This window comes from Pteronotus mesoamericanus, unplaced genomic scaffold, assembly GCF_021234165.1.
Source record: "Pteronotus mesoamericanus isolate MK-2021 breed Mesoamerican mustached bat unplaced genomic scaffold, CSHL_Meso_final contig_130, whole genome shotgun sequence".
Taxonomy (NCBI): Eukaryota; Metazoa; Chordata; class Mammalia; order Chiroptera; family Mormoopidae; genus Pteronotus; species Pteronotus mesoamericanus.
The window spans coordinates 24,481,053-24,505,821 of NW_026555060.1; the positions used below are offsets into that span (position 1 = coordinate 24,481,053).

At 47.1% G+C, this 24,769-nt stretch overlaps 1 protein-coding gene across 2 annotated transcripts in view; it reads left to right on the forward strand.

The window, feature by feature from the left end:
- Positions 1-8,746, forward strand: part of PROSER2 (proline and serine rich 2) — a 41,677-nt gene extending 32,931 nt beyond the window's left edge. For both annotated transcript variants that reach the window (XM_054593464.1, XM_054593473.1), the window contains exons 3-4: positions 3,318-3,570; positions 5,190-8,746. In XM_054593464.1, the coding sequence (XP_054449439.1) occupies positions 3,318-3,570; positions 5,190-6,220 (1,284 nt within the window). In that variant the 3' untranslated portion in view covers positions 6,221-8,746. The remainder of the gene's footprint in view (positions 1-3,317; positions 3,571-5,189) is intronic.
- The last annotated feature ends 16,023 nt before the right edge of the window (positions 8,747-24,769 follow it).

Consider the following 24,769-nt stretch of genomic DNA (forward strand, 5'->3'; position numbering starts at 1 on the left):
GGACTCTCTGTGCTTCCTGAACTTGTATGTCTATTTCCTTCACCAGGTTAAGGAAGTTTTCTGCCATTTTTATTTCAAATAATTTTTCACTTATTTACTCTCTTTCTTCTTCTTCTGGCACCCCCATGATGTGAATGTTGGTACACTTGAAGTTGTCCCAGAGGCTCCTTATATTATCCTCATTTTTTGGATTCTTTTTTTCTTTTTGCTGTTCTGGTTAGGTGTTTTTTTACTTATATTCCAAATCGCTATTTAGATTCTTGGTTTCATCCACTCTGCTGTTGATTACCTATAAATTATTGATTTCAGTTACTATAGCCTTCATCTATGACTGGTTGTTTCTTATGGTTTCCATGTCCTTTTTTTATGCTTTTGAAGTTCTAAGTTCAACAACTCTTTCCCTAAGTTCAATGACCATCCTTATAACCAATGTTTTGAACTCTGCATCTAGTAGACTGTCTCCATTTTGTTTAGTTCTTTTTCTTGAGTTTTGTTCTGTTCTTTCATTTGAGACATGTTTCTTTGTCTCTTCACTATGGCAGCCTCCCTGTGTTTCTTTCTGTGTTAGATAGAGCTTCTGTCTCCTAGGCTTGGAGGTACTCTAGGTCAAGCTGCAAACCAAGGCTGGCTGCTGCTCGTGCTGGGCCTGGGGCCACTTAGCAAGAGGTACAGGGCATGCTGAGGCCAGAGGCTGCTTGTTTGAGAGATTTTAGGAAAGTCTGAAGTCTGAGCCAAGACAGGACATTTGTATGGAAAAGCCACTAGAAACAGCTTGGGTGGACCCCCAAGTTGGGTAAGGCAGTGTCTCACGGAATTACCAGGGCAAGGCAAACAGTGACAGCCACATTACTATAGACTCAGATGTGGCACATGCCTGCTGGCTCTCAGGGGTTACGGCTCAGCAAAGGAACAATGGCCTATGCCAGAACTTCTGTCTGGGAGGAGGCTGTCCCTCCAGCCCTCACTCTAATGCTGGACAATTCAATTCCTCCCCATAAGCCCCTGGAGCTTTTCAAGCTGCTGCCCCAACTCTGGAACTCGAAAGGAGTGTGTGTGAGTAAGTCTGTGCATGGGTCCTTTAAGAGGAACTGCCTGGGACTCCAGAAGCCCTCCATTTATCTCAGCCACAATGTCCACAGGTTTTTAGAACCAGAAATTATAGGAATTTCTCTTTCTGGCACTGGAACTCTGGGCTGGGGGCCCTGGTGTGGGGCTGGATCCTCAGGAGGCACCTCTGCAGCTGAGATATCCCTCCCAATTTTTATCCACCACATGTGGGTGTGAGACCAGCCCATTCTGCATCTCTGCCCCCCTACCAGTCTCAAAGTGGCTTCTTCTCTATATCCTTAGTTACAGGGCTTCCATTCAGCTAGATTTCAGTTGGTTCTGAATTATAATGGTTGTTCTGCATTTTAGTTGTAATTTTGATGTGGTTGTGGGAGGATGCAAATACTGTGTTTAGCTACTCCATCATGACCAGAAGCTCTGTGGATCATTTAGATTTTGAAGGAATCACAACATTGTCTTCTGGTTTCCAGTATTGCTGCTGAGGGGTCTGGTGCTGTTTTGATTCCTGATATTTTTTTATGTGGCCTCTTTCTTCACTCTGAGAAGCTTTCAGGATCTTTTCTTGGTCTTTGGTGTACTGAAATGGCACAATAATGTGTGTTGGCGTAGTTTATATTATTCTTGTTCATTAGGTTATTCTGATGGTCCCTTTTGATCCTTCTGTTTGAGGACATTTTCTTTATTTTACTCACATATTTTGGTAGTTCCTGCTCTTCTGTTTTTTCTGATTTATTTTTCTGAAACTCTCATTATTCAGATGTTGGACCTCTCACGCTTTTCCTCTAGTTTTCTTTATTTAAAAAGATTTTCTTTTTTACTTTTATTGTACTCTTCCAGTGTCTTTACTTTATTTTCTAGGCTTTTTCTCTACTTTATTTTGTAGGTTCTTACTTAGTTTTTTATTTCTGCTGTCATAGTTTTAATTTCTAAGAGCTCTTTTTTGTTTTCTAGTTTTTAAATAGCATCATATTTTCTGTAGATTCAGAATCTCTTCTTAGCTCTCTGAGGATATTAATGATCATCTTTTTGAAATTTTCATCATTCTGCATAGTTTCCAGAGTAAGTTGCTTTACTTTGTTTTGTTTTGATATGTCTCTTGTGTTAGAGGTTTTTCTCGGTTGCTTGGTGATCATTAGCTCTATGCAAACGTGTATGAGTAGAATGTTAAGAATCTGATTAAAAATTATCTGCTGGGTTTGGTTGTAGAATGATCTAACTGAGCTATTTTATTAGGGATCTGTGGTGTCAGCCCTTCTGGCCCTTGGACCATTCAAGTCACCAGAGAAGACTCTTCCAATCTTCTGTGCAGAGAATATCAATTTGGCTTCATTTACCTCTCATTTTCAATATGGTCCTTTAAGTCAGTGCTGTTTCATTTTGTCCACTTCAAATCTCTTTTATCTTCTTTAAGGGAAAAATGTCGTTTTCTACTTGGGTGATCTAATTGCTTTGGAAAGAGCCTTTTAACTTGGTCTGCTCTTGTCAGCATCATCTTTGCCACCCTGCAGAACCACTCAGCACCCCCAGTGCCTGGGCCTCAGGGGCGCCCTCCAGGACTGCAGGAAGCCCCCCGGACCGAGGAGAGCCCTCCAGGACCAGGGAAATCCCTCGAGTACTCAGCAGGTTAATTACTGGCTTTCTCTGCTGCTGACTAAAATCCACCTTTCTTGGGTCTGCTGAGTCATTTACACTTGTCCTGCTATCTAACTTCCCAAATTTTGTTGTTGTCATCTCTTTTCCTATTATTTTTATCTTCGTGATTTGGGCCCTTTTAAAGAAAATAAGTCCCAGCATTGTTAGTGAGGTTTTTGGAGGAAGACATGGATTTGGAGCTCTCCAAGTTCAAGCAGAAATTCCCCGCGTTCCTGTTATGGGAAAAGCAAGTGTGTCTGAAGGCAGTAAGTTGTAAACAACGTTCCCAAGGAGGCACTGAAGAAGAGTTGCTTTCTCATCATCAACTCACTAGGAACCACAGGAATAGAGCTAATAATAGGGTCTAGGATCCTTTATTTCTGTACCTTTTTGACAGCACTTTTTTTCATACAGGTAAAAGGGTGAGGGACACACAGGAATAGGTTTGTCAGTGAGGGAAACTGAACGGCAGACTCTCCCCAAGTGGGAAATTTTCAAGTGCCGTGAATCCCACCCTGGGCTCTGTATCTATCCAGACTTGGTCGTGTTTTTTCCCTTCAGTGAAACCACTATTTGTTTTTTCTCTTCCATTCCCATTCCCCAAACCTATGACATAGGATGATGAGAGCTTGAAGTACCTCACGCATGAGGAAAAGGATGTCATCCTGTTTTTTGAAGAGACTATTGACTCCCTAGAAGACGACTTTGAGGAGCAAGTCCTGTGTGACAGTGGGGTACACTGCCACTCCCCACCATCTCTGGAAGGGAGCACTTCCAGCCCTTCAGAGCCGGAAGATGTCATTGACTTAGTGCCGCCAGTACCTGCGGCTGGGGAACCGGAGCACCTTCCGGGTGTGACTGAAGCAGCAGGTGAGGAGTGAAGCCCCTGTCCCCAGACTCGGGCTTGCTTTATTCGTGTTTTACGCGACACAGAGGTACTGCTTTCTGTGTCTGCCACTGTGGAGACTGTTGGATCTTATCTGATTTTTGTAGGGCAGTTTGTCCAACTAAGTAGATATTTTCTTAGCATAGTAGGATAACAACACATAAAGGGAAATTCCAAAAGGGCTAGAATTAAGAATGAGACTAATTGGGCATACATATAGATTTTTATATCTGTATTAAAAAGAAAGAAAATTGGAAAGAGCTTCCAGGCGACAATTCATTACAGAAAGAAAACATGTAAGGTACTTGTATTTTAGCCCTGGAATTTTAATCTCGCTTTCTGAGCAAGATTATGCCCCTATTGCTGCAGCATGACTTTCCAAGGTAGGGGTATTTGAACTGAAAAGTCAGCTGGTTCAGGAAAACAGGAAAAGATCAACACAAAAATTCAGCTCAGCATCCCCTTTGTACCTTTGCTTAACTCAGGGTGGCATCAAAAGAGAGGTATGTTTTTGTCCAGCAAGTCCTATGATAGAACCAGAGGAGAGGGGCAAGGAGAAAATTTTCTTCCATTTTTCTTCTGAACTGGAAAAGATATTGGAAATAAATGTGGACAAGGGGATAAGGATTGGTAATGATGAGGGAAAATTAGAAGGGAAAATAATTTTGCCCTGCTAACTACAAAATACTGCCATTTATCATGAGCCTCTAGAAATATTTTTTCCTTTTTTTTAATCTGTAAGCAGGGCTGTGTGTTATACAGAATTTCACATACTATGGTCACAGATTCCAAAGATGGAGTTTAGTTTACAGCCATCTCTTCAAAGAAAAGGCTTAATGTGAATTCCCCATTTTTATCACACTTCTTTGAAGTATAGTTCCTAAAATTTGAACCAGCTGTTCCTTTACAAATGTTAGATCATATGATGATGGTGCCACGTAAAACCCATTTTGAAAGTAAGCCATCCTGCCCTTCAATTCCTTAATATGGTATTTTCATAACAATTTTAAGTGCCTACTCTGTGTCGGGCATCTTGTGAGATTCTGCGATACAAAGATAAAAAAGACACAGCCTGCAGTTTTGCAGCAGGAGACAGGTGTATGAACCGAAGTACCGAAAAGTGCTAGGCGTTCTGTGATTCTGGAGATAGTAAAGGCTCCAAGGCTGGCATGTAAATCCCACCTGGGACTGTCAGGAGACATTTCTGTTGTGTAGAAGAAAGGGAGGGACTTGGTGGTGTGCCACACACCTTCCAGCCTCCATTTCCCCTTTGTAAAAATCCCTGCTAAGGAAATAATTTCTCCTATTAATGCTTCAGGAGGATGGGTCCTTAGAAGTTTGCTTTTACCATATGCTTCCCAAGTACTGACCATGTCTGATTTGGCAGTCTTTCACCTCATCCTGTGGTCATGAGAATCATGTCCTCTGTTCTCTTGCAATAGTCCAGGGGACAGGGACAGAGGGAATTTAATTTGCAGGAGGACGTGCCGAAGTTGGTATTATGTCCTTTGGAGACCCTTTTCAATTCAGTGGAAAGGAAATGTAATGTGTTCATTTTTACATAAGGTTACATAAGCTTATGAGGATTCTCCCTACTTCTCAGGGGCTGGACCTGTTAGGAAGGAAGACATTCCTGTCCTGGAGCACAGGACACAAGGTTTGGGGACCTCTCCCCGACCAGAGACCACAGTTCCAGAGGCCCTTCCTCAGCCACCATCCCTGCTGGTCCCCGCAGCGCTAGCCCACCCCAGGAAAGAACAGCTCTCCACCTCTCCTCCAGCAGAACACCCGAAACTGCCCCGCTCCGTTCCCACTCCGCTTGTTATTGCTCAGAAAATTTCTGAGAAGTTGGCAGGAAATGAGGCGCTTTCGCCCACCTCCCCCTCAAAGGAGGGCAGGCCTGGAGAATGGAGGACACTGACACCCACGGCCCCTCGAAATGGAGACCACTCATTGTGGCACAGACACACAGCACAGTCTGCACCCAAGGTCCACCGCTTCCCAAGCAACATCAGTGTGACCAACAGTGCCGGGAAGGAGTTCAACAAGACCATCTCCAAGGCAGCGGTCAATGTGCAGGAGCGGAAAGCCCGGGTCCTGGCCAACATTAACGGTGTCTCTTTTCTCTCCATGGGAGAAATGGAAGAAAGGGCCCAAAAGGGTGATCTCCCTGAGCAAAGGAGAAGCATCTCCCCAGAGCAGGGGACATGTGATCAGAGCAAGCCAGGCCCGGTGCAGGAAGGCGTGCCCACACGGGCAGGAGGGCAGACCAGCAGTCAGCAGTCCAGAGGCGTGCAGACGGAGCAGACCCCACCGCTGGCCAATGGCTTCCAGAGCATCCACGATGTCCTAAAGAGGGAGCCTGGTGGCTTTTTCTCTACTGGGAAAACTGTCACCTTCCACCCAGACCCAGCTCTCACCAGTAAACTTGCACGCCAGAACGCCAGCAAGAGCTTGTTCGAGCACCGGCCGCCGGACTGCAGCCAGGATGCTAGGAAGCGTTCAGGTTCGCTGCCCAGGGCTGTGGGGTTCAGACCCCAGGGCATCACCGTCCAGTTCGCTGGCCGAGGCTCAACTGAGGAAGCCCGCCGGGAGGCCCTGCGGAAGCTCGGCCTGCTGAAGGAGAACTTGTGATGGGGAGCGCGTGGGGGCTGGAGGAGGAGGACGGCTAGGTTTGTCTGGCCTAAGATGGCTGCGTGTTGTAAAGAGCGGTCAGGACAGCCCCAATGGCTGTGCCCTGCTGAGGACTAGCGATGACAGGTGCCAGGGCTCAGGAGTCCGGGCTGGGGGCTGGGAGCAGTAAGGGCTGCCCCATTACCGCCCCACCGCTGAGCTGGGAGTTCCCTCTGTAAATGAGGGCCGGACCCACATCTTCCTTTTTTTCCAAGAACTCAGAGAATAACCTTGAAGACCTATAGGTTTCTGTGATTTGTAACTGCCATCTACTTTGGATTTGGATTTGGAAAGATGGGGATTGGGTCTGATTTGTTATTCTCGAGTCTCTAATCTAGCCTTTGATCCCTAGTGTACAGACACAAAAGCCAGGTTAGGTCTCCTATACTCAGTTCTCCAAGATAGGGATTTCCTCTCCTTTTCTAAGGAAATGTTAAAAACTGGGTGTTAAATTTTCAGTGTCTTAAAATACATTTTTGGGTTTTTGGTTTTGAACGGTAAAGGACAGCATGTTAGCTCTAAATATTCCTTTGTTTCTTGATAAAATTTGGTTTGCCTAGTTTTTTTTTTAAATTGAAAAGTGAAATAAAACCTTTAGAGTATGAGGTACTATAATTTTGAGTTATGGGAGTGGAATAAAAAGGTTGAGTTTGGGAAAAGGTAGTAATTTAAAGAAAGCAGTTCTCATCACACAAAGGGTCTGTGTCACTGGGAGACATGTGTATGAGCATTTATTGTGTATATACGTGTACATAATGTTTATAGAGACATGTTAGCATATACATATATAGATATTGTGTGGGCATATACATGGTCATCGTTAAATATATAAAAACTTCCTAAAACCCTATACTCTTGATATACACAGACATCTCAGTGGGGACAGTGGCACAGAAATGGTTACTTTCTAATACAGAAGTCTTTTAAGGACATGTCTCCATAATATTTTGGTGAACTCAAGTACTTTTTCCTCTGCAATGTGTGTTCTGTTACCAATTAAAGTAATATTCCAAGTAAGTTTCCAGATAAGCAAGATAGTTTCTTTTTTTAGTGAAGAACATTTTCAAAGATTTATCTTATCACTTAATTTTAATTTATGACCTAATTTTAGATCTGCATTTTCCAAGGTAGCTAGTAAACAGGAGGAAGCAAAAGATTCTTCAGATTCCCTGTGTTCTATGAGCAAGGTCTCAGGATTAATTTAAAAGGGAAAAAACAATGAACTAGGTGACACTGCACGAGAAGGACTCATTTGCTCCCACACTGTCCCACATGCTGAGTTGTAGCCACAAGCATTATTATCAGAACTGTTTAAGGCTGGCGTCCTAAAGCTCTAAAAATAGACTGGGAAGGGCCACACTTAGATATGCCTTTTTGTTATTATGTCTCAGTCACTGTCACAGAGTCTATTTCTTTCCTGTTGAGTATTATTTAAATTCAAATTTTTAAATGTGCTGTGATGGACGTTTTTCATAGTATTCAATTTGCCGGGTAAGTTACATAAAATGGTTATAATTTTTTTCTCCTTTTACGACTACAGTATTTAGTTTCTTGACCAGCCCTTGTCCTGCTGAAATAATCTCATAGATTCTTAGTGGTCTTAATTCAAACGGATTTTTAGTTTTTATTTTACTTCTGTTTATATTGGCTTTGATTAAAGGATTCTTGAGGGCTGGATTATCTTTTTACAAAGTGAGATGCCTTATACAGTGTTTAAAAATAGAGGGTCTTGATATGGCTGACTTTTTAAATACCCTTTATATGAGGATTATTTCTTTTTATCTTATCCTGACTTCATCATGATTAAGGGGAACTTGACTACATATATAGTATGTTTCTTCTCATAATGACATTTTTGAAAAATAAATTTGAGTTTTATCTTATATATAAATAACTTTGTACATTTTATACTTATTCTCAATTATTTTCTTTTAAATGGTTCTATTCTTTCCTTATATTTATTCATAATTACCTATTTATCCATAATTATACTCATTATTATTCTGGTCATTTCTTGTGCCCAAACCCTAGAAATTAAAGCCATACATTTTGTATAAGGTTCAAATTATAGCTACTAAGGAAGTAACTTGTCTGTGTGTGTATTGTGTTAACAAAAACAACTGGTTTGCTAAGGGCGTTAGTTTTCTTGCCATATTGCATGATAGGACATTCTTAAAGGGTCACCTTCAAAGGAATTTTAAGAACCATATTGCAAAGCAAAATTGTGATGAAAAGGAAAGATGAATCTTAAGTGCCCAGTTTTGTTTTGTTTTTCAAGTGATACTTGTAAATCAGTCTCCTTTTTTTGAAACTCTTTATCTTAAAATCAGGGAAAAATTATTTTGCTTTAAGGAAGGTATGTATAAGTGGCCCCATCAGAGTCTCACCTGTAGTCTGTAATACTTCGCAGTTGCTAGGGTAATAGGGTCTTTCCAGTCTCTTCTCCTCTTCCTCCTCCTCTCTCCTATGTTAGTTCCTGGGGTGCACGCTTACCTTCACAAAACTAGCAGAAATGCTGGGTTTTGCTTTACCTCCCAATTCACACTCTCATCCTGTGAGGTTGGTTGAGGAGAAAGGCACAGGCTGTGACCCTGCAGATACAAGTCCCTAAGCCCCAGGATGCGCACAGCGTGGGCCTGGCCAGGGCTGTGTGCTGGCTCCTTGCCTTGACTTTGAGAGAATATAGGATTCTTCCCTCACAATCCCTCACTGGAGGAGGCGGGGCGGGGGGTGGGGGGAACAGGGGGGTTCCTCATGTAGGCTCCCCACGTGACATAGCTTTCATGAAGAGGTTCATGGAGTTGATAAGCAAGGCCTTACAGAACCCTTAGGATTGACCTTTTTATTTGTAAAAATCAGAAATGTGTTCTCTTCATTAAATTCCCACAGCTTTGGCTACACGAAATTGGTTCTTTATGTTTATTCAAGAGTAATAAAGAGAGGGAACGAAAATAAATATGAAAACAATTAAAGAGAGGGAACGAAAATAAATATGAAAACAATTTACTCTTATCAAGAAACTCATAACCGCTCTGCTGTTTCCCTAACGAGGTGGCAGAATGAGGCACTGTTTCTCTCTGAGTGTATTTTACCGCCCTGACAAAACAAGCTTAATAAACTTTTTTTCCCACTAAACTGTTCCCTTGGGTTCTTAAATGTTTGCACCAAATCCTTGTGTTCTCTGAAGGAGCAGGGCTTGTTTTTTCCTTTTTCTTCCTGCCCCACCTGTGGCCTGTGATCCGGAGCTCCCAGGTGGCAGGAGGAAGGGGAGGAGTGCGGGGGAATGCTCACCTGTGAAAGGTTCGTGTTTTCATTGAAACGACAAGTCACCAAACAGGTTTTGTTTCTTCTCTTCACAACAAGGCTTTTTCCCTGCTTTAAAGTATGGGGAACAAGTTCCATATCCTTTTCTAATCTACTCACTGGACAAGCCCTGCTTTCAGATATCTGAGAAAAGAGAAAGCTGAGCTCTGTGTTGCGCTGTCCTGGGAAAACTGGAGCTCCGGGACTGAATTTGAAATGGAGGACCGCCTGGGCGGCCACGGCCACCTTCGCTCCCCCTCCAGCTCCTGCTTTCACTCTGCTCCAGATTCACCAGAATCACCCTCTTCTCTAAGACTAAAAACGCTGTGGGGGTGAAACCCCATTTGTCTGCACAAGGAAAGGATGATAACCTTAATACACTCCCTTCCTCACACTTGTTAGCATAAAAACGACCAGCCTTTGTGTGTGAGGCTGTGGTCCTCTTTAAATGTCTCTTTATTCAAAGAAAGATCGTTCTCCTACACATTCTAAATTCGTAAGACTTAAGAAACGCCAGTCACTGCTGTCACTAGAGACTCATTCTCCCTCCTGGTTATTACCCTGCTTGAGAGGCCACCCATGATGCCCAGAGCCAGGACAAGCTGCCCATAAGGTACCATTACTTCAACCCTGTCTGCCTGGCTCTGTACAGATTTACTTCAGGCTCACTTCTTATCTAAACAGCATGAACTTTCTATTCAACAATGAGCTAAAAGGGGGAACATAGTGGTTTCCAGAAATGACCTGGAAAGCCTAAATGGCACATGCAGTAATTCTCTGCCCTGGATGGGGGCAGACCATAAATTGCCCTAAGGAGCAGGGCCCACCCCCTCCGAGAGAACTGAAGAATCCTCGGACACCGCCAGTATGCATTTCGCCTCTTAGTTCCTGGACACACTGGGATTTAGAGCGACGCCAAGTCAGGAGGAATCAATCCCCCAGCCTCACGGGTTTTCAGTGTAGGTTTTCCCCATGCCCACTGATTCTTCAGGAGTCTCGAGGCCAGCTATTTACCCAGCAGAACATGGCTTCTGAATGAGGTTCAGCGAACATTTCGAAGGGGAAACCCACCTCAGTTTTGAGGAGGGTCACGGGGTCTCCGTTCTGGGTGCTGGATCTCCAGGTGTGGTGGCTTGGGATCAGATTCGATGATCACCCTCCCTCCACCTCCCCTGCCCCCAGGAAAGGTGGCAGCTGGGCTGCTCCAGCCAGGGTAGAAGCTGAGATTAATGGAACTCAGTCATTGATAAACAGGTCACACTTCATAAACTTTGAGTATTTGTGTGTGAGGCAGAGCTGCCAAGGGGAGTAACCTAAGTACTAGAAATACTTCTAAGGGGTGGGGCTGAATGAACAAGGAATCCATGTGTCAGGCGTAAAGGGCTCAAGAGAACAGGGAACTGTGTGCACGTGCATGTGCTTGCACGTGTGTGTGCTTGCATGCGCCTACACACTGGCCCTTTCAGAGACTGGTTGGTTTCCATCCTTGGCATTCCCGATTTTTTTGTTGTTGTATATTCACCCTGAGCATTGAGACCTGCAGCAGAAGGCTTGTCTTTGTCACTAACGACACATCCAGGTCTCTGTGGCCTTTACAGAATTAGGTAATTCCCCAAAGAGCCCACACCCCTGACCAGTTCCTGGGATGGCAATTCCGCACGTTCTTTTTGGCCTCCACCTAGTTCTCCTGTTGTACAACAATTTCCTGGCCTATGAAATAGGATCAAATTTATCTTTTTACTTGGCCATTTGTTTGGCGTCTAAGCATTTTGAATTTGGGGGCGATTATTTCTGTCAAAATATAAGAAGGCTCAGGCAGGCCCCTCCCTTCCTGGGCGGGGTGTGCTGGGGCAGCGTGACAGCAGCGAGAGCACCGCTGCCCCGGGGCCCGTCCTCCTCGGCTTGCCCTCCGGACTCAGAGCTCCGGGCGCACTGACTGTGCTCTTCCAAACTCACAGCCCACATGTTTGTGAGACCTGCCAAAGCTTATTTTTCAGTCCAATCATAAAGGCCAAATGAACTGAATTAAAAATGTGCATAATAAAAAACAGTTGTTTGAAACTTGTCTTCATTTGTGAAGCTTAGAAGGCGAAGCTGAATATGACAACATCTATTCATTTGTTCAGCAGATTGTTGCATCATTTCCATCTGCTGTGAGTGGTGCTGAATGTTACCACTTGTTCCCCGCGACTCCCTATTGGGTGGGGCTGTAATACCCACTTACCGATGAGAAAACGCAGGCTTCTCTCCTCTTCACCAGGGTATTCCCTGGTGTTCCCCCTCCAATCATGTCATAAATCATTACAACTCTGCCAATATTTGTAAGTGACACTGTTGAAATTTTTGTCTACATTTTACTGGGAATGTGCCTGCTCCCAGAGCACTGAGCATCTCCTTTCCTTGCAAGGCTGTACACTTCATCTGGTTATGTTGCTATTGTTTACATCGTGGTTTTGAAAATTTCTTCAAGGAATTTCAGTGTCAGTTTGGGCAAAATTTTTAAATTGCTCAATTTTACCTTTTGAACTTAAGTTTTTTCTCAGCTCATTCATTCAACTCAGAGTCTTGATTCCAAATGGCCATTTGCTCTTTCTAGAAACCATATCCACCTTCGAAGGTATATTTTTCTCTAAGTGGAGTCTGCTCGACCCGAGACTCCACACTGCAACCTGCAGCGCTGTATAAGGAACGGAGGCAAGCCGAAGGCCTGGGTTTGTCAGACCTGCCAATGAAATGCGGGAGAGGCTTTGAGAGCCGCCTCCAAAGGCTTAAAAGGACTGTTGTAAATAGATAAGTCTGTGTGGCCAGAGATTACATGCAGAGGTTTCAACGCAACACAGCAAATTTTATAGCATTTAGAGCTGGCTGAAAATAGGAGGGCTGTTCTCCCAAACGTGTGCCCTATCTCCTCCCGTGGAGGTGCAGGCAGAGACTGGTGAGTGCTCTGCGCGAGGGAAGTGGCAGGAATGGTTCTCAGTGTCACCCCTTCCAATTCTAAGACTTGGTCATGAGTTCACATGCAGCCGGCTTTGTTGTTGTTCAGACTTGAGTTTGAATTTGTCCTACAATTGTTAGTTGCGTGACTTAACCTCTCTGAGACTCACTTTCTTCATGTAAAAAAATGGGGACAAACCATACATTCCTCATAGGGTGTGGTAAGGCTGAATGAGACCACATGTGTCAGGTGCACACCTGCACGATCATCTCATCGTCACCGTCATCATCACCATCATCACCATCATCACCGCCACCACGACTGTCATTGCTATCTTCACCATCGCTATCATCATCACCACCGTCGTCATCGTCATCGTCACCATCATCATATCATCATCACCGTCGTCATCCTCACCACCCTCAGCATTGCCGTCATCACCTGCATCACCATGGGCACCACCACCCTCCCCGCCGCCGCCACCCAGGCCGCCCCATCACTCCTGTACAGCTTTCGGGCATGGGCCGAGCGAGCCCCGCAGCATGGACAGTGCGCAGGCACCAGCCTAACCGCCTCACTCAGACACCACTGACCACCACGGCCCTGTTCTTACATGAGTCCCGTGGTTACTTCAGTTACCTTAGCAAAGAAACAGTTTTAGACTTACATTCCCCTGCCTGCTGAGAAGCAGGGTTTTGCCACTTTCTAAAAATAGGTCTTCAGAGTTTATTTTCCTTCCCTGAGGCTGGGCAGGTCTGGCTTCCTGCTCAGATACACAGCATCGGAGCACTTCCCCATCCAAGTCCACACTTTTCCACATCTCCTTTCCTCTCTCCTCTCAGAGCGGGGCCTTCCCCCACCAAGGCCTTCTCCCACAGGAGGAAGTGCCCCGCCCAGCCCAGTGCCCCGAAGACTCCAGGGAACACTGGGGGATTGTCCAGCCAAGAGCCCCTTGGCTGCCTTAAGGAGGAAGTGTTTATTTTGAGTTGCTGGGCTGGCCAGGCGGCAGCCCTCAGACTTTCCACCCCACACAGCACACTCCCAGCCAGCCCCTCCCTGCCTTGTCCACCAGAGCTCCCAGAGAGGTCTCTGGGAAGCAGGTGGAATGGTCCAGGTCCCAATTAAACCTGCCTTGGGTCAGGAGGTCCCCCAGCATATCCCCTTCCTTTGCAGCATCACCTGTACCTTCCTTGGTCCTCTGCGGTCTAGGGGGAGGGACCCGGTAACTCCTCCTCCAAGTGGCTGCTTCTCTGCCCATGTTGCCCAGTGCCAGTGCTCCTTCCAGAATGGAGCAGCAGGCTCTGCCTCCCTCTCTCCCCCCCTCCCTCTCAGAAATGTCTTCCTGGGGCCTTCCTTTGCAACACAACCTTCACTTCCTTCACCTGGACACACCCCAGCCTTCTCAGCACCCCTATGGCGGGAGACTGTTCAGAGGCCACCTGGTACCACTCAGAGAGGGCAGCATTCTGTGGGAAGTCTGGGCTGAAGGTTCAACCTTAGCTCTCACCACGTGTGTGCACTTAAGGTGCATGGGTAAGAGATTCAGAGACTAAATGAGACAACAAATGTGCAAAACTTCTGAAACCAGAAAGAGCAGTAGGGTCTCAGGCAATGGTTTTCATAGTGTGGGCCCCTGTCCAGCAAAATAAACATCATCAGGGTTTGTAGAACCCTGGCTGGTGTGGGTCAGTGGGTTGGGTGCCATCCTGTGAAATGATAGGTTACTGGTTCAATTCCTGGTCAGGGCACATGCCTGGGCTGCAAGCCAGGTCTCCAGCTGGGAGCATATGAAAGGCAGCTGATTGCTGTTTCTCTCCCTGTCTTTCTCCTTTCTCTTCTCTCTAAAAAATAATTTTAAAAAATCTTTTTAAAGAAAAAGAAAACTTGTAGAAATGAAAATTAACAGACTCACTCCAGATCTACAGAATGAAAACTCAGATGGGACCCAGGAATTCAGTTTTAACAGATTTCCATGTGATTCTGATGTACTCACTGGGCTAGTAAACAGCAAACAGGCCCTTTATCCTACAGTGCACAGCTGGGCAGAGTAACCAAAGATGCAGAATAGCTGCTGGACTGCAGTATCCTGGAGGGTAGGGACCAGGTCCTACTTATCTTTACTTCCCCTGTGCCTAGTGTGGCATCTGGCACACAGTAGATATTCAATTAATAGCTCTTCCATTGAATAGGTGCATGAACAGTAAAAAAAAAAAAGTAGCTCAGGAGCCTATGATGCGTATACATTACATTTACAATTTGGAAAGCAGATAATCCTATTTGAGGAAAGGAGTGGGGAGAGAGGGGGAAAAAATAAACTTGGGCCACTTTCTTGGTCCCACCCATGATGACTATGAGGGAGATGACCAGTGGGAACCCTTGACAAGGCAAGGGCTTGCATCTCCCACTGCATCCTTGGGTCTCCCTACATGGATCAAGAGGTCACATGTTTGCTGTGGGCGCCATACACTGATTCATCCTATGAGTATTTGAGCCCCTATTATGTGTGCCTCGGGGGTTGGGGATACAGCGGTGAGCAGGACACATACAGTCCCACCGTCCCAAGCTGGCAGTCCAGGAAGAAGACAGACAGATAAGGTATTTGCAAGAAGGCATGACAGTACTGTAAAGGGGAAATACCGAGGCCAGGGGACAGAGGAAGGGGGAATGATCAGGACAGACTTCCAGTCAGAGACGGTGGCCAAGCTGACTTGAAAGGTATGCGGAAGTTAAAGTGGCTAAACGGTGAGGAGATGTTCTAGGCAGCTGGCACAGCCTATGCAAAGACCCAGAGGCAAGTTGGAACTAAAGCAGTTAGGATGGGCTGCACCTGTGAGGCGCAGTCACTGATCTAAACCTCTTGTGAGGCGGGGCTGTGAGCAAGGGGTGCAGTCCCTGAGCACGCAGCCTGCAGCCCAGCTGTCACTCAGCAACTCCTCAGGTACCTTTCCAGACACTGCGGTTCAGCACAACAGAAGCAAAGCATAAAACAGACCTACTTTTAAGGAGCTTACATCGTACTGGCAAAGACAGAAACAACCAGCAAAGCCAAGAACAGTGCTTGGGAAGAGGGGCATGAACAGAATGTGGGATGGGTGGGTCAGGGAAGAGGAATGCCGTGTCATCACCGGGCAGGAATGTGCCAGCTCACCCCTCACGCCACCCCACCACTCAGGGCTTCAGCCAGATGGTTCCAGCATCAGGGTGTGCAATCAAAGAAAGGGAAAATTGCCATATTTGGGGGAAGGAAGAAACAAGACAGAAAGAGTGTTATGCTATGCTAAACTAATACTGTATTAGTACACCTTATTTTATTAGTATAACACACTACTATACATACTATACTATTCATACTACTATACTATCTATACTAATACTATACTACATTATACATATCATGTGTGCTGTACTACACTGTATATATAATATCTGTGCAATACTATGCTATACATGTTATACTATACACACTATAGTATGCCTGCCTAACACATAATCCACACTTCATAAATGTTTTTGGACCTGAGCTAAAGTTTCTCCAGCTGCAAATGAGGGCCCTCTCTCTTCTGCTTGGCCTTTGGAGCCTGTGAGATAAAAGCAAATATATATGAGGTCTTTCCGGGAAAAATCCAACCATTGTTACTATAATGAGAGCAGTTTGCACAATATCGATGTAACCTGACAGCCAGGGAGAATGGACTGGAATGTGCATGCGTGAACAATGACAACTCACTGTAGTCGTCAATGGGGGTAGTAGATGCTGTTGAGTGAGCATGTGTACTGTGTGGCCATCGCATTCAAAATGACTGAGAAAGAAGAGCAACAAATCTGCATCAGATTTTGCGTTAAGCTTGAATATTCCTCCATGGAAACTATTTGGATGACTCAGAAGGCTGCAGCTATGGGCAACTGGTGATGGGCAGCTTCATTAGGACAATGTGCCACTCATGCATCACATCTCATGCAGAGATTTTTGGCGAAACATCAAATTACCCAGGTGACTCAACCCCCTAGAGCCCAGATTTGATGCCCTGCAACTTCTGGCATTTCCCAAAACTAAAACCACCTTTGAAAGGGAAGAAATGTCAGACCATTGATGAGATTTCAGGAAAATATGATGGGGCAGCTGATGGCAATTGGGAAAACTGTGTGAGGTCCCCAGGTACCTACTCTGAAGGGGACTGAGGTGTCACTCTCCTATGTACAATGTTACTTGTGTCTTGTATCTTCTTCAGTAAATGTCTTTATTTTTCATAGTACATGACTAGATATCTTCTGGGCAGACCTTGTATATTGATCTCTGCATCTGGTTCCTGGCACAGAGTTCCCCAAAAAGAGCACTAGGAGTATCTCACATGTTCTAAAATTTGCTCTTTGACCATGTCCCTGACACAGCACTCCTGACTCCTCATAAATTCCTAACTGGTAAGAGCACTAGGAGCATCTCGTTCTAATGAGGTGACTCTGGGTGAGCTCCAGGCTGGGGGGCTGGTCACCAGGATGACCAAGCCATGAAGTTTGAATTTCAGCCCCACTCCCACTCTCCAGGGAGCGGAGAGGGGCCGGAGACTGTGTTAGTAACTGCTTGTGCCCGCGTGAGGAAGTCTCCGTAGAAATCCCAAAAGGGGGTTCGGAGAGCTTCCAGGTTGGTGAGCACATCCACATGCTGGGAGGGTGATGCGCCCCCAACTCCACAGGGACAGATGCTCCTGCGTTCAGACCCTCCCAGACCTCACCCTATGTCTCTCTTCCTCTGGCCATTCATCTGTATCCTTTCTCATATCCTTAGGTAAACTGTAAATATAAGTGTTTTCCTGAGTTCTGCAAGCTGCTCTAGCAAATTAATCGAACCCACGGCGGGTTGTAGGAACCTCCAACTTGTAGCCAAATCAGACAGAAGCTGTGAACAACCTGTGGTCCTACTACTCACGATTGTGAAGTAGGATGCAGTCTCTCGGACTGGGCCCTTAACCTGTGGGACCTGACATGGGCTCAGGTAAATCTAAGTGTCAGAACTGAGTTAAAGTGTAGGACACCCAGCTGGTATGTCAGAGAATTGCTTCATGTGGGGAACACCCACACACGTCTGGTGGCAGAACTGCTGTGAGTGTAGTAACAGTGTAAGAGTAAAGGGGGGACATGGGAGCAAAGAACTGAGTTTTCCCTAATATCGGTCCCTAGTGCTGCGCTCTGAGACTGCCACTTCCAGCTTCCAAAGCCGGGCGTCTCTCCGCCCAAGCACCAGGTCTGTCCTGATAAGCTGAGAGAGCAGTGATAAACGACAGGGCTGGGAAAAGGTGCTTATGGGAGAAACCGCAGCCAGGCTAATGACAGTTAATGGGAGCTTTAATCCCCAGCACCAGCCACACCAGCTGATCTTCTAATGAAAGAGGATGTTTGGTGGGTGTGCCTGCTGGGCTGGTGCCTGTGGAGGCCTCCTGGTGAGTAAGCCCCAACCAGCTAGCTCTAAAATGGGGCTTTCAACAAAACCCACCTCAGATTCATACTTAGCTTCTGAAAAACTGTTTGGGAGGGAAGAAATGCACAGGAGGAGCCACTATGTACAGAGAAAATGAAGATGGGCTCTTGGCCTGACCCTGCCAACAGCAAACTATGCAACCTGGCCCGTGTCTTCTCTCACATCTCAGTGTCCTAATTGACTTAGTCAGGATAGGTGAGTCTATGCTGTGGTAACAAGTAAACCCCATGATCTTAGTGGCTTAACAAAATAAAGGTCTATTTGACACAAAGGCACTGTGCAGGTCAGGCACCTCTCCTCCATCCTGTGGCCACACTACCAGGAACACGTGGCCTCTAGGATCCCTGCAGCAGGGAAGGAAGAAGCGCCTTGTCTGAAAGTGGCTGACGTCATTCCTACCATACACCTCACCTGCCTGAACTCATCACATGCCACACCCCACCCTGAGAAGACTGGAAATTAGTCCCTGCCCAGGAAGAGGAAACATATGGAGAGTGTGTAGGGTCACCTTTACCCACTGGGCTGTGACATCTATGAATTAATTCATCACATTTTGGGAGGGGCACCTTATCTGTGCCAGGCCTCATGTTAAGTGTGGAGCTACAAAGATTCCCTGGTCCTCAAGGTCAGTAAGTGAGACAGAAGGAGGTGGTGCTGTTGTCTGCACAGGCCTTTATGGGAGCAGCAAAGGAGGCAGCCGCCCGAGCCTGGGCAAGGGGTGGGCAGCGCTGTGCAAGTTAGTGCTTAACAGCTGACTCTGAAAAACCATGTATGCATACTTACACATGCATGTATTACTATCAATTTTACTGGCATGAAGCATGTGTAGCACACAATTTACAAGTAATGCTAAAATATACCGTACTCTATCTACACTGTAAGACCCACAGAGCCATTGCTTCTCCCAGAATGCTTTCATTTTTTGCCAAACCCAGTATTCAGCCATGATTCAACAGATGGACTGGCACCAGCCTCAGCTCTTTCCCAAGTAAATGTATTGTCCTTAAATCTGGTATGCAATCTGCTGGTAAACTATTTCTCATTTTCATAGTGATTATATTTATTATCCTGAAACCTCTTTTGGCTTCAGCAGCATGTATTTGGGAGTGTCACTCAGGAGTCAGGGAAGAGAGGCTGACGGGGCGGAGAAGGGGCAGGGGGCGGTCAGGAGGGGCGGAGGAGGAGCGGGAGGGGAGGGGACGGCGGTGGTGGGCAGGGAGGGCGCGTGCGGGGCAGGTGGAGTGAAAAGAGAAGGCACTGGGACGACAGGCTGGCACCCAGAGAGGGTTTCTTTGAGGAAGGGCTGAGTTTGCAGGCCCTGCCCCAAGCCTGGGCGGGTCGGCCTCCTCCAGCGTCTGTCAGTCACTCTTGGGGTCACAGCGCTGACTAGAGAAGAAGACAGAAATTCGTGTGCAGTTCAAGTGCCTGAGCAGCCAGCTTTCTGACACCAGGCAGGTGGTGGGCTGGGCAGGTGGCAAGAGGGGTCACCATTTCTCAATGGTTGACCTCCTGCAGGCGGCAAGGAACTCCCAGGCCAAACCCAGGACCACCTCCCAGGTAAGAGTCTCCTCTGAGGCTGCTATTTGTGGCTTTTTCCACAAACCAGTTCACATCGACCTCACTTTCCCAGTCAGATGAATCCTTATGCCTAACCCCTAATCCTAATTCCTCCCAAACTCCTCTCCTTTTCTCCCTTCTGGAGACAGGGGACAGCGGGCCCTTCCCCGGAGCAGGGAGCCAGGAGGCAGCACAGGCCCAGGCTGCAGGCTCTGCTTCCCTAGCCGTCCATGCGCCCACATAAGCAGGTGTGGCCGAGGGAGGCCAAATCGCTCCCTGGAAAAGCAGCCCATGACAAACGATCCTGACATTGAAATGTTCTGAAACCCTTCTGAGTCTTTCCAACCTTCTCCAAATAAGGCAAAGGACTTGGGGAACAATCTTTGGCCTTGAGGAACAAGGGGAAGAGTAAGGGCACCAGGACATGTGACTTTCATGGCAGCGTTTCACAGAGCACTGAGTGGACAGGTAATGTGTCTAAGTGCTGTTCCGGGAGCCTTTGTGTGTCTGCCTCTGTGTTCCTGGTAGATAGGTAGGTGGATGGATGGATGGATGGATATGTTAGATAGATAGAATTCATATATATAGAAGGACATATTTCATCCTTACATCAGCCCTGTGAGGTGAGGTAGTTCTTTACCAGAGGAAACTGAGGCACACAGAGGTTAGGTAACTTTCAGAATCCCACACTGGCAAATGTCAGAGCTGAGGTTTGAACCCCAGCAGTGTTACCTTTAAATGTGATGCTAAGCTGCTTTCCCACACACTGGAGCCCTGTCATTGGTCCTTTCCCTCTGGGACTCATAGGCGTGGGAGTCATGTTTCCCACGGCATTAAATCCAGGGCCGGCCAGATCGTGGGGCCTGCAGCTTAGACAATGCCGGGGCCCCTTCTTAAAAACAAAGACTGCAGAACTGGGACTCCTGATGGCACAGGCTGTGGACATGCCCATGTCAGTGAGGAGCCCTGAATTTTAAGTGTCGCTGGTCCCTGCGTTGGTGATCTCTGGGGCTGTCAGTCTCCAATTATCTTTACGAGGGCTTCCTGGAGTCTTTTCTGTCCTCTGGCACCTGCTTTCTCTCTCTCCTCTGGGCAAGAGAAACTGCATCCCAGAAGGGGACACTACAGGGGACCTGAGGGAAATCCTCAAACAGCCGGGCTCCTCTCAGCCCCCCAGGGAGACCAATACTGGAACCCTGGAATTGGGATTCCTGGGGGCAGGGGCAGGGGGAGCAGGGTGGGGAGCTGGGCGCTGCTAAGCGAGGCGTGGATGACTCAGACCAGAAGTGTCTGGCACCGGGCCTGCTTTCAGAAAGCATGAATAACCAGGGGGAGATACGGAAAATTTCCTGACCAGCCCTGACGCTGGCAGGGTCACTAAAATGTAACCTATCCGGGGTCACGTGCGAGACCTGAAGCTAATGGGGAAGCAGAGAAGCAGAAAAGAACTCGCTCCTCTCCTGAGTGCTGTGCAAGGCTCTTCGCTTTCAAAAGTACTGTGAGGGTCCCCGATGAACCCAGCCAGAAAGCCTCAGTCCCAGGGAACAACCACATGGGCTTCAGACACCATCATCCTTGACCAGAACATTCCGTGCTATCAATGGCTCAAACAGGTTCTACTACCCTGTCCCTTCCCTCACAATGCTGTCCCAAAGCCATGAGCGGGGGGCCAAGCACGGTTAGGAGTCTGAGGGGTTGGGGGCACAATGTCTGGCAGGGAAGCAGGGAGGGGGGTTAAGAGAGCTGCTGTGGGGCAGGTGGCCTACGCCCTGGTCTCAGAGCCTGGGAGGGAGGGCGTGGGGATGGCATCCTCGTGGAGGAGGGAGCAGCATAACCAAATAAGCCAACCTATTGAGGATGACGGGAGGCGGCTTCCTCCCTACCTGAGGAGGGGCTACAACATGGCAAGGAGAGAACCAGAGTGACCCCTTTGGTGTCGGGGCGGAAATGGAGCTGTGGATGTACACTCAAGGTTTTCAATCCACATTGACAGAAGTGGAAATAAACAATGTGTGCAGATGGATGTTCCCAAGCTCAGCGCCCTGACACTGCGATGTCCATGAGCACACCTGGCACCCAGATGCAGGTGTCTGAACACCACTGTGAAAGAAGAAAGGACTGGTGACGCCTGTTAGGGACGGTGAGGCAGACCGTTCCAGGAGGGCTCCTGCAATGGGGGCTTGTAAAAGGGGAGAGAGATCGGACTCGAGTCCAACTCCAGCAAGGACACGTGTGGGTTTATAGCCCAGGAGCAGGGTGGGGGGTCAAAGGATGGAAAATTACTAATGCAAACACCAGGGGGAAGGATCATTCCTGCTGGGCCGACTCAACAGAGTTCTGGCTGAAGGCAGTCCAGGCAATGAGGGAGGAGGAACCCGGTCAGACAGCGAGGGTGGTGAGCTACCACAGGGGGATTTCTGACAAACTGACTTTGCAGGACTCTTGCTCAAACTGTGTTCCACAAGGACAGAGTGGGGAGCCCAAGCCAGGCCCAGGGCTCCTGGGAGGGATGGCCAGTTGCAGAGCTTGGGCAGGGAAACTACAAGATGAGCCGAGGACATATTTCTGTGCCAGAAAGTCAGGAATTGCTCAAAGAATGAGGGACATGTCAAAAGGACACAGGTGCCAGCTTGAATGGACTCCCACCGACTAACTCTGGGACAATTTGAGCATCAAGATAAATGATGATAATAAGTCATAACCAATGGGATGAAATAGGAAACAATGAATTTACATATATGTTAATTACATTAATTAGTTATATTCACATACATTTAGAATTATTAAACTGTACTTATTTGATGAGTAACTGGATATTCACAGAGTGTCAAAGTACCTCCCCACAAAATATTTAGTAACTGCAAACAAAAATTCACTTCGTTTGAGAACCTGGCCGACAGACCTTAATCGAGGGCTCAGTTACCTCAGCGATGGAGCCACGGAAACCGTGAGCCGCTGGACAGGACCCAGAGAGAGCACAGCACCACATCTGTCACAGACTGAACTTAACCGCAGCTTCAGAAAACTAACTCCAGGAGCAACTGAGTCTGCGACACTCAAAAGTGTTAAGATGAGTGATTTTCAGTCAATAAAAGGATGAGAAAGATATCCCAGATCAAAGGAGGCTAAAGATATGTGACAACTAAATGGGACACATGATACTGCACTGTGTCCTATTGCTGAAAAGGACATGAGTGGGAAGATAGGAAACTTGAGTGGGAATGATGATCACATGGTGGGAAGGGAGCAGCACTGACTTTTCCATCTGACAGGCATGTTGTGGTCATGTGGGAGAACGCCCTCACGTGTAGAAAATACATGCCAAAATATTCAGGGGTCATGGGGCATCATGTCAACAGTGTATTCCCAAATGGCTCTGGAAAAATACTTATTCCCTACATGCAACTTTTCTGTAGAAGTTTGAGGCTGTTTCTAAGTGAAGGAGCCAGGAGAACTGCGATCCTCAGATGGCAGGGAACTTGAGGATCAAACAGGCCGGAAGGACTTTTTACCCGCCTCGCACAGAAGAGGGAGTTGAGACAGGGCCGCCGGTGTAAGGGGCCTTTGCTCACTCGTTTCATACATGAGGCAGAGAAGGAGGTGGTGAGGATCCTGCTCCTTCCACCCTGACCCTCCCTCATCAGGAAATTCCACAATGAAAGCAGAAAAGAAAAAGTAATAGGATTTTGGCATGCACTTGATGGTCAGGGCTAAACCCCAGGTGACAGGGAACCTTCCACCTATGTTTCAGGCCCACTGAGCAAGAAGAGCCCCCTGTGTGGCCTGCTTGGGCACCTGCTTGGACGTTCAGGCGAGGGCAGGTGTAGAAGGAATTCGCTGGGAAAAACCTTCTCCTGGAGAGAGGTAGACATTACTTACAAAAGGACAAAGACTTTCAATGCAGGGGAAGGGTCTCTCTCAGAAGCTAATATGAAGAGAGACGCGGTGAGGCCACCCCCTATGTGAAAAGCAGGAGACACATGTGGCCGTCAGAGGGAGGTCGCCTGCTCTGTTCTCAGCCAGGAGAGACTGTCTAGTCTGTGCCTGGAGGGGAGGGCCCCATGAGACCAACTTCCCCTCACACAGCCATGTCCGACGGAGGGGACGCCAGGGTGCCACGCTGATCTCTTAACATGAGAAACAATCAAAGCAGTGGTGGTCCTGTGGCTGAAATGTGACAGCACCAGACTGAGCACAGGCGGGCTGGCTCCAGGAACACAGAAGTAACACCGGGCTGGAAATTCTCCGGCCAACACCAGCAGGGGTTTCTCCCCCTTCAGTCATGAGATGAGACATCAAATCAGAGGTGGCAATCATCTTGGGAAAATACAGTCTGCCACAGAAATGAATAAAAAGAGTTTTCCTGGGATCCTGAGGACACATCACGGTGACACGGCCCTGTGGAAGCAGCCATTGTCATTTCTGTTTTTACATATGGAGAAACTGGTTCAGGGCCACTCTGCAAACTGGTAAAAGCAGTGTCGGAACCAGGACACAGTCTTTCCCCTGTTCTCAGGGCTTTCCTCCCCATCAGCTGTTTTTACCAAGAGAACCTTAGTTTGAAAAAAATAAAACCAGAGCTGGCCCCATTTTTCTAGAAGCACTGACCAGTGAGCCAGCTAACAGAAAAGAAAAGAGGCTGCCTGGAATGGTCTGCTCTTCTGTTTTCCTACAAACCCAGCCCCAAATGTACTCCTCCCTGTGATCCTGGGCAGATGAGGTCTGGTATGTGCTGAGCCCTTATGGCATGGTGTTTATTACACACAAGGCATTACAACCATGACACCCAAAGGGCACTTGGGGAGTCTGAGGTTTGAGATGCATTAGTAGGATGTCAACTTGCCTGCTGTAACAAAAAAACCCAAATAATACTGGCTTAAACAAGATAAAAACCTGTACCTCTGTCATGTAAAAGTTCAAATGGGTGGGCAAAGCCCGACTGGCAGCTCCACACCCACCAGAGATCCTGGGCCCTTTGACTATTTGCTCTGCCATCCTCAACATGTGCTTCCATCTTGTGGCCCAGAGTGGCTGCTCCAGTTCCTGCCATCATATTTGCATTCCAGCCACAAGGAAGGCAGCATGGGGAAAGGCAAGGACACACTACTTTGTTTTAAGGACAGGGCCCAGATTTTACACATCCCTGACTTTCATGCATATTTCATTAGCCAGAACTTTGGCACATAGTCACAGCCAGCTAAAAATGAAGTTTAGGGCCAGTGGCAGTGCTGATTGTAGGGCC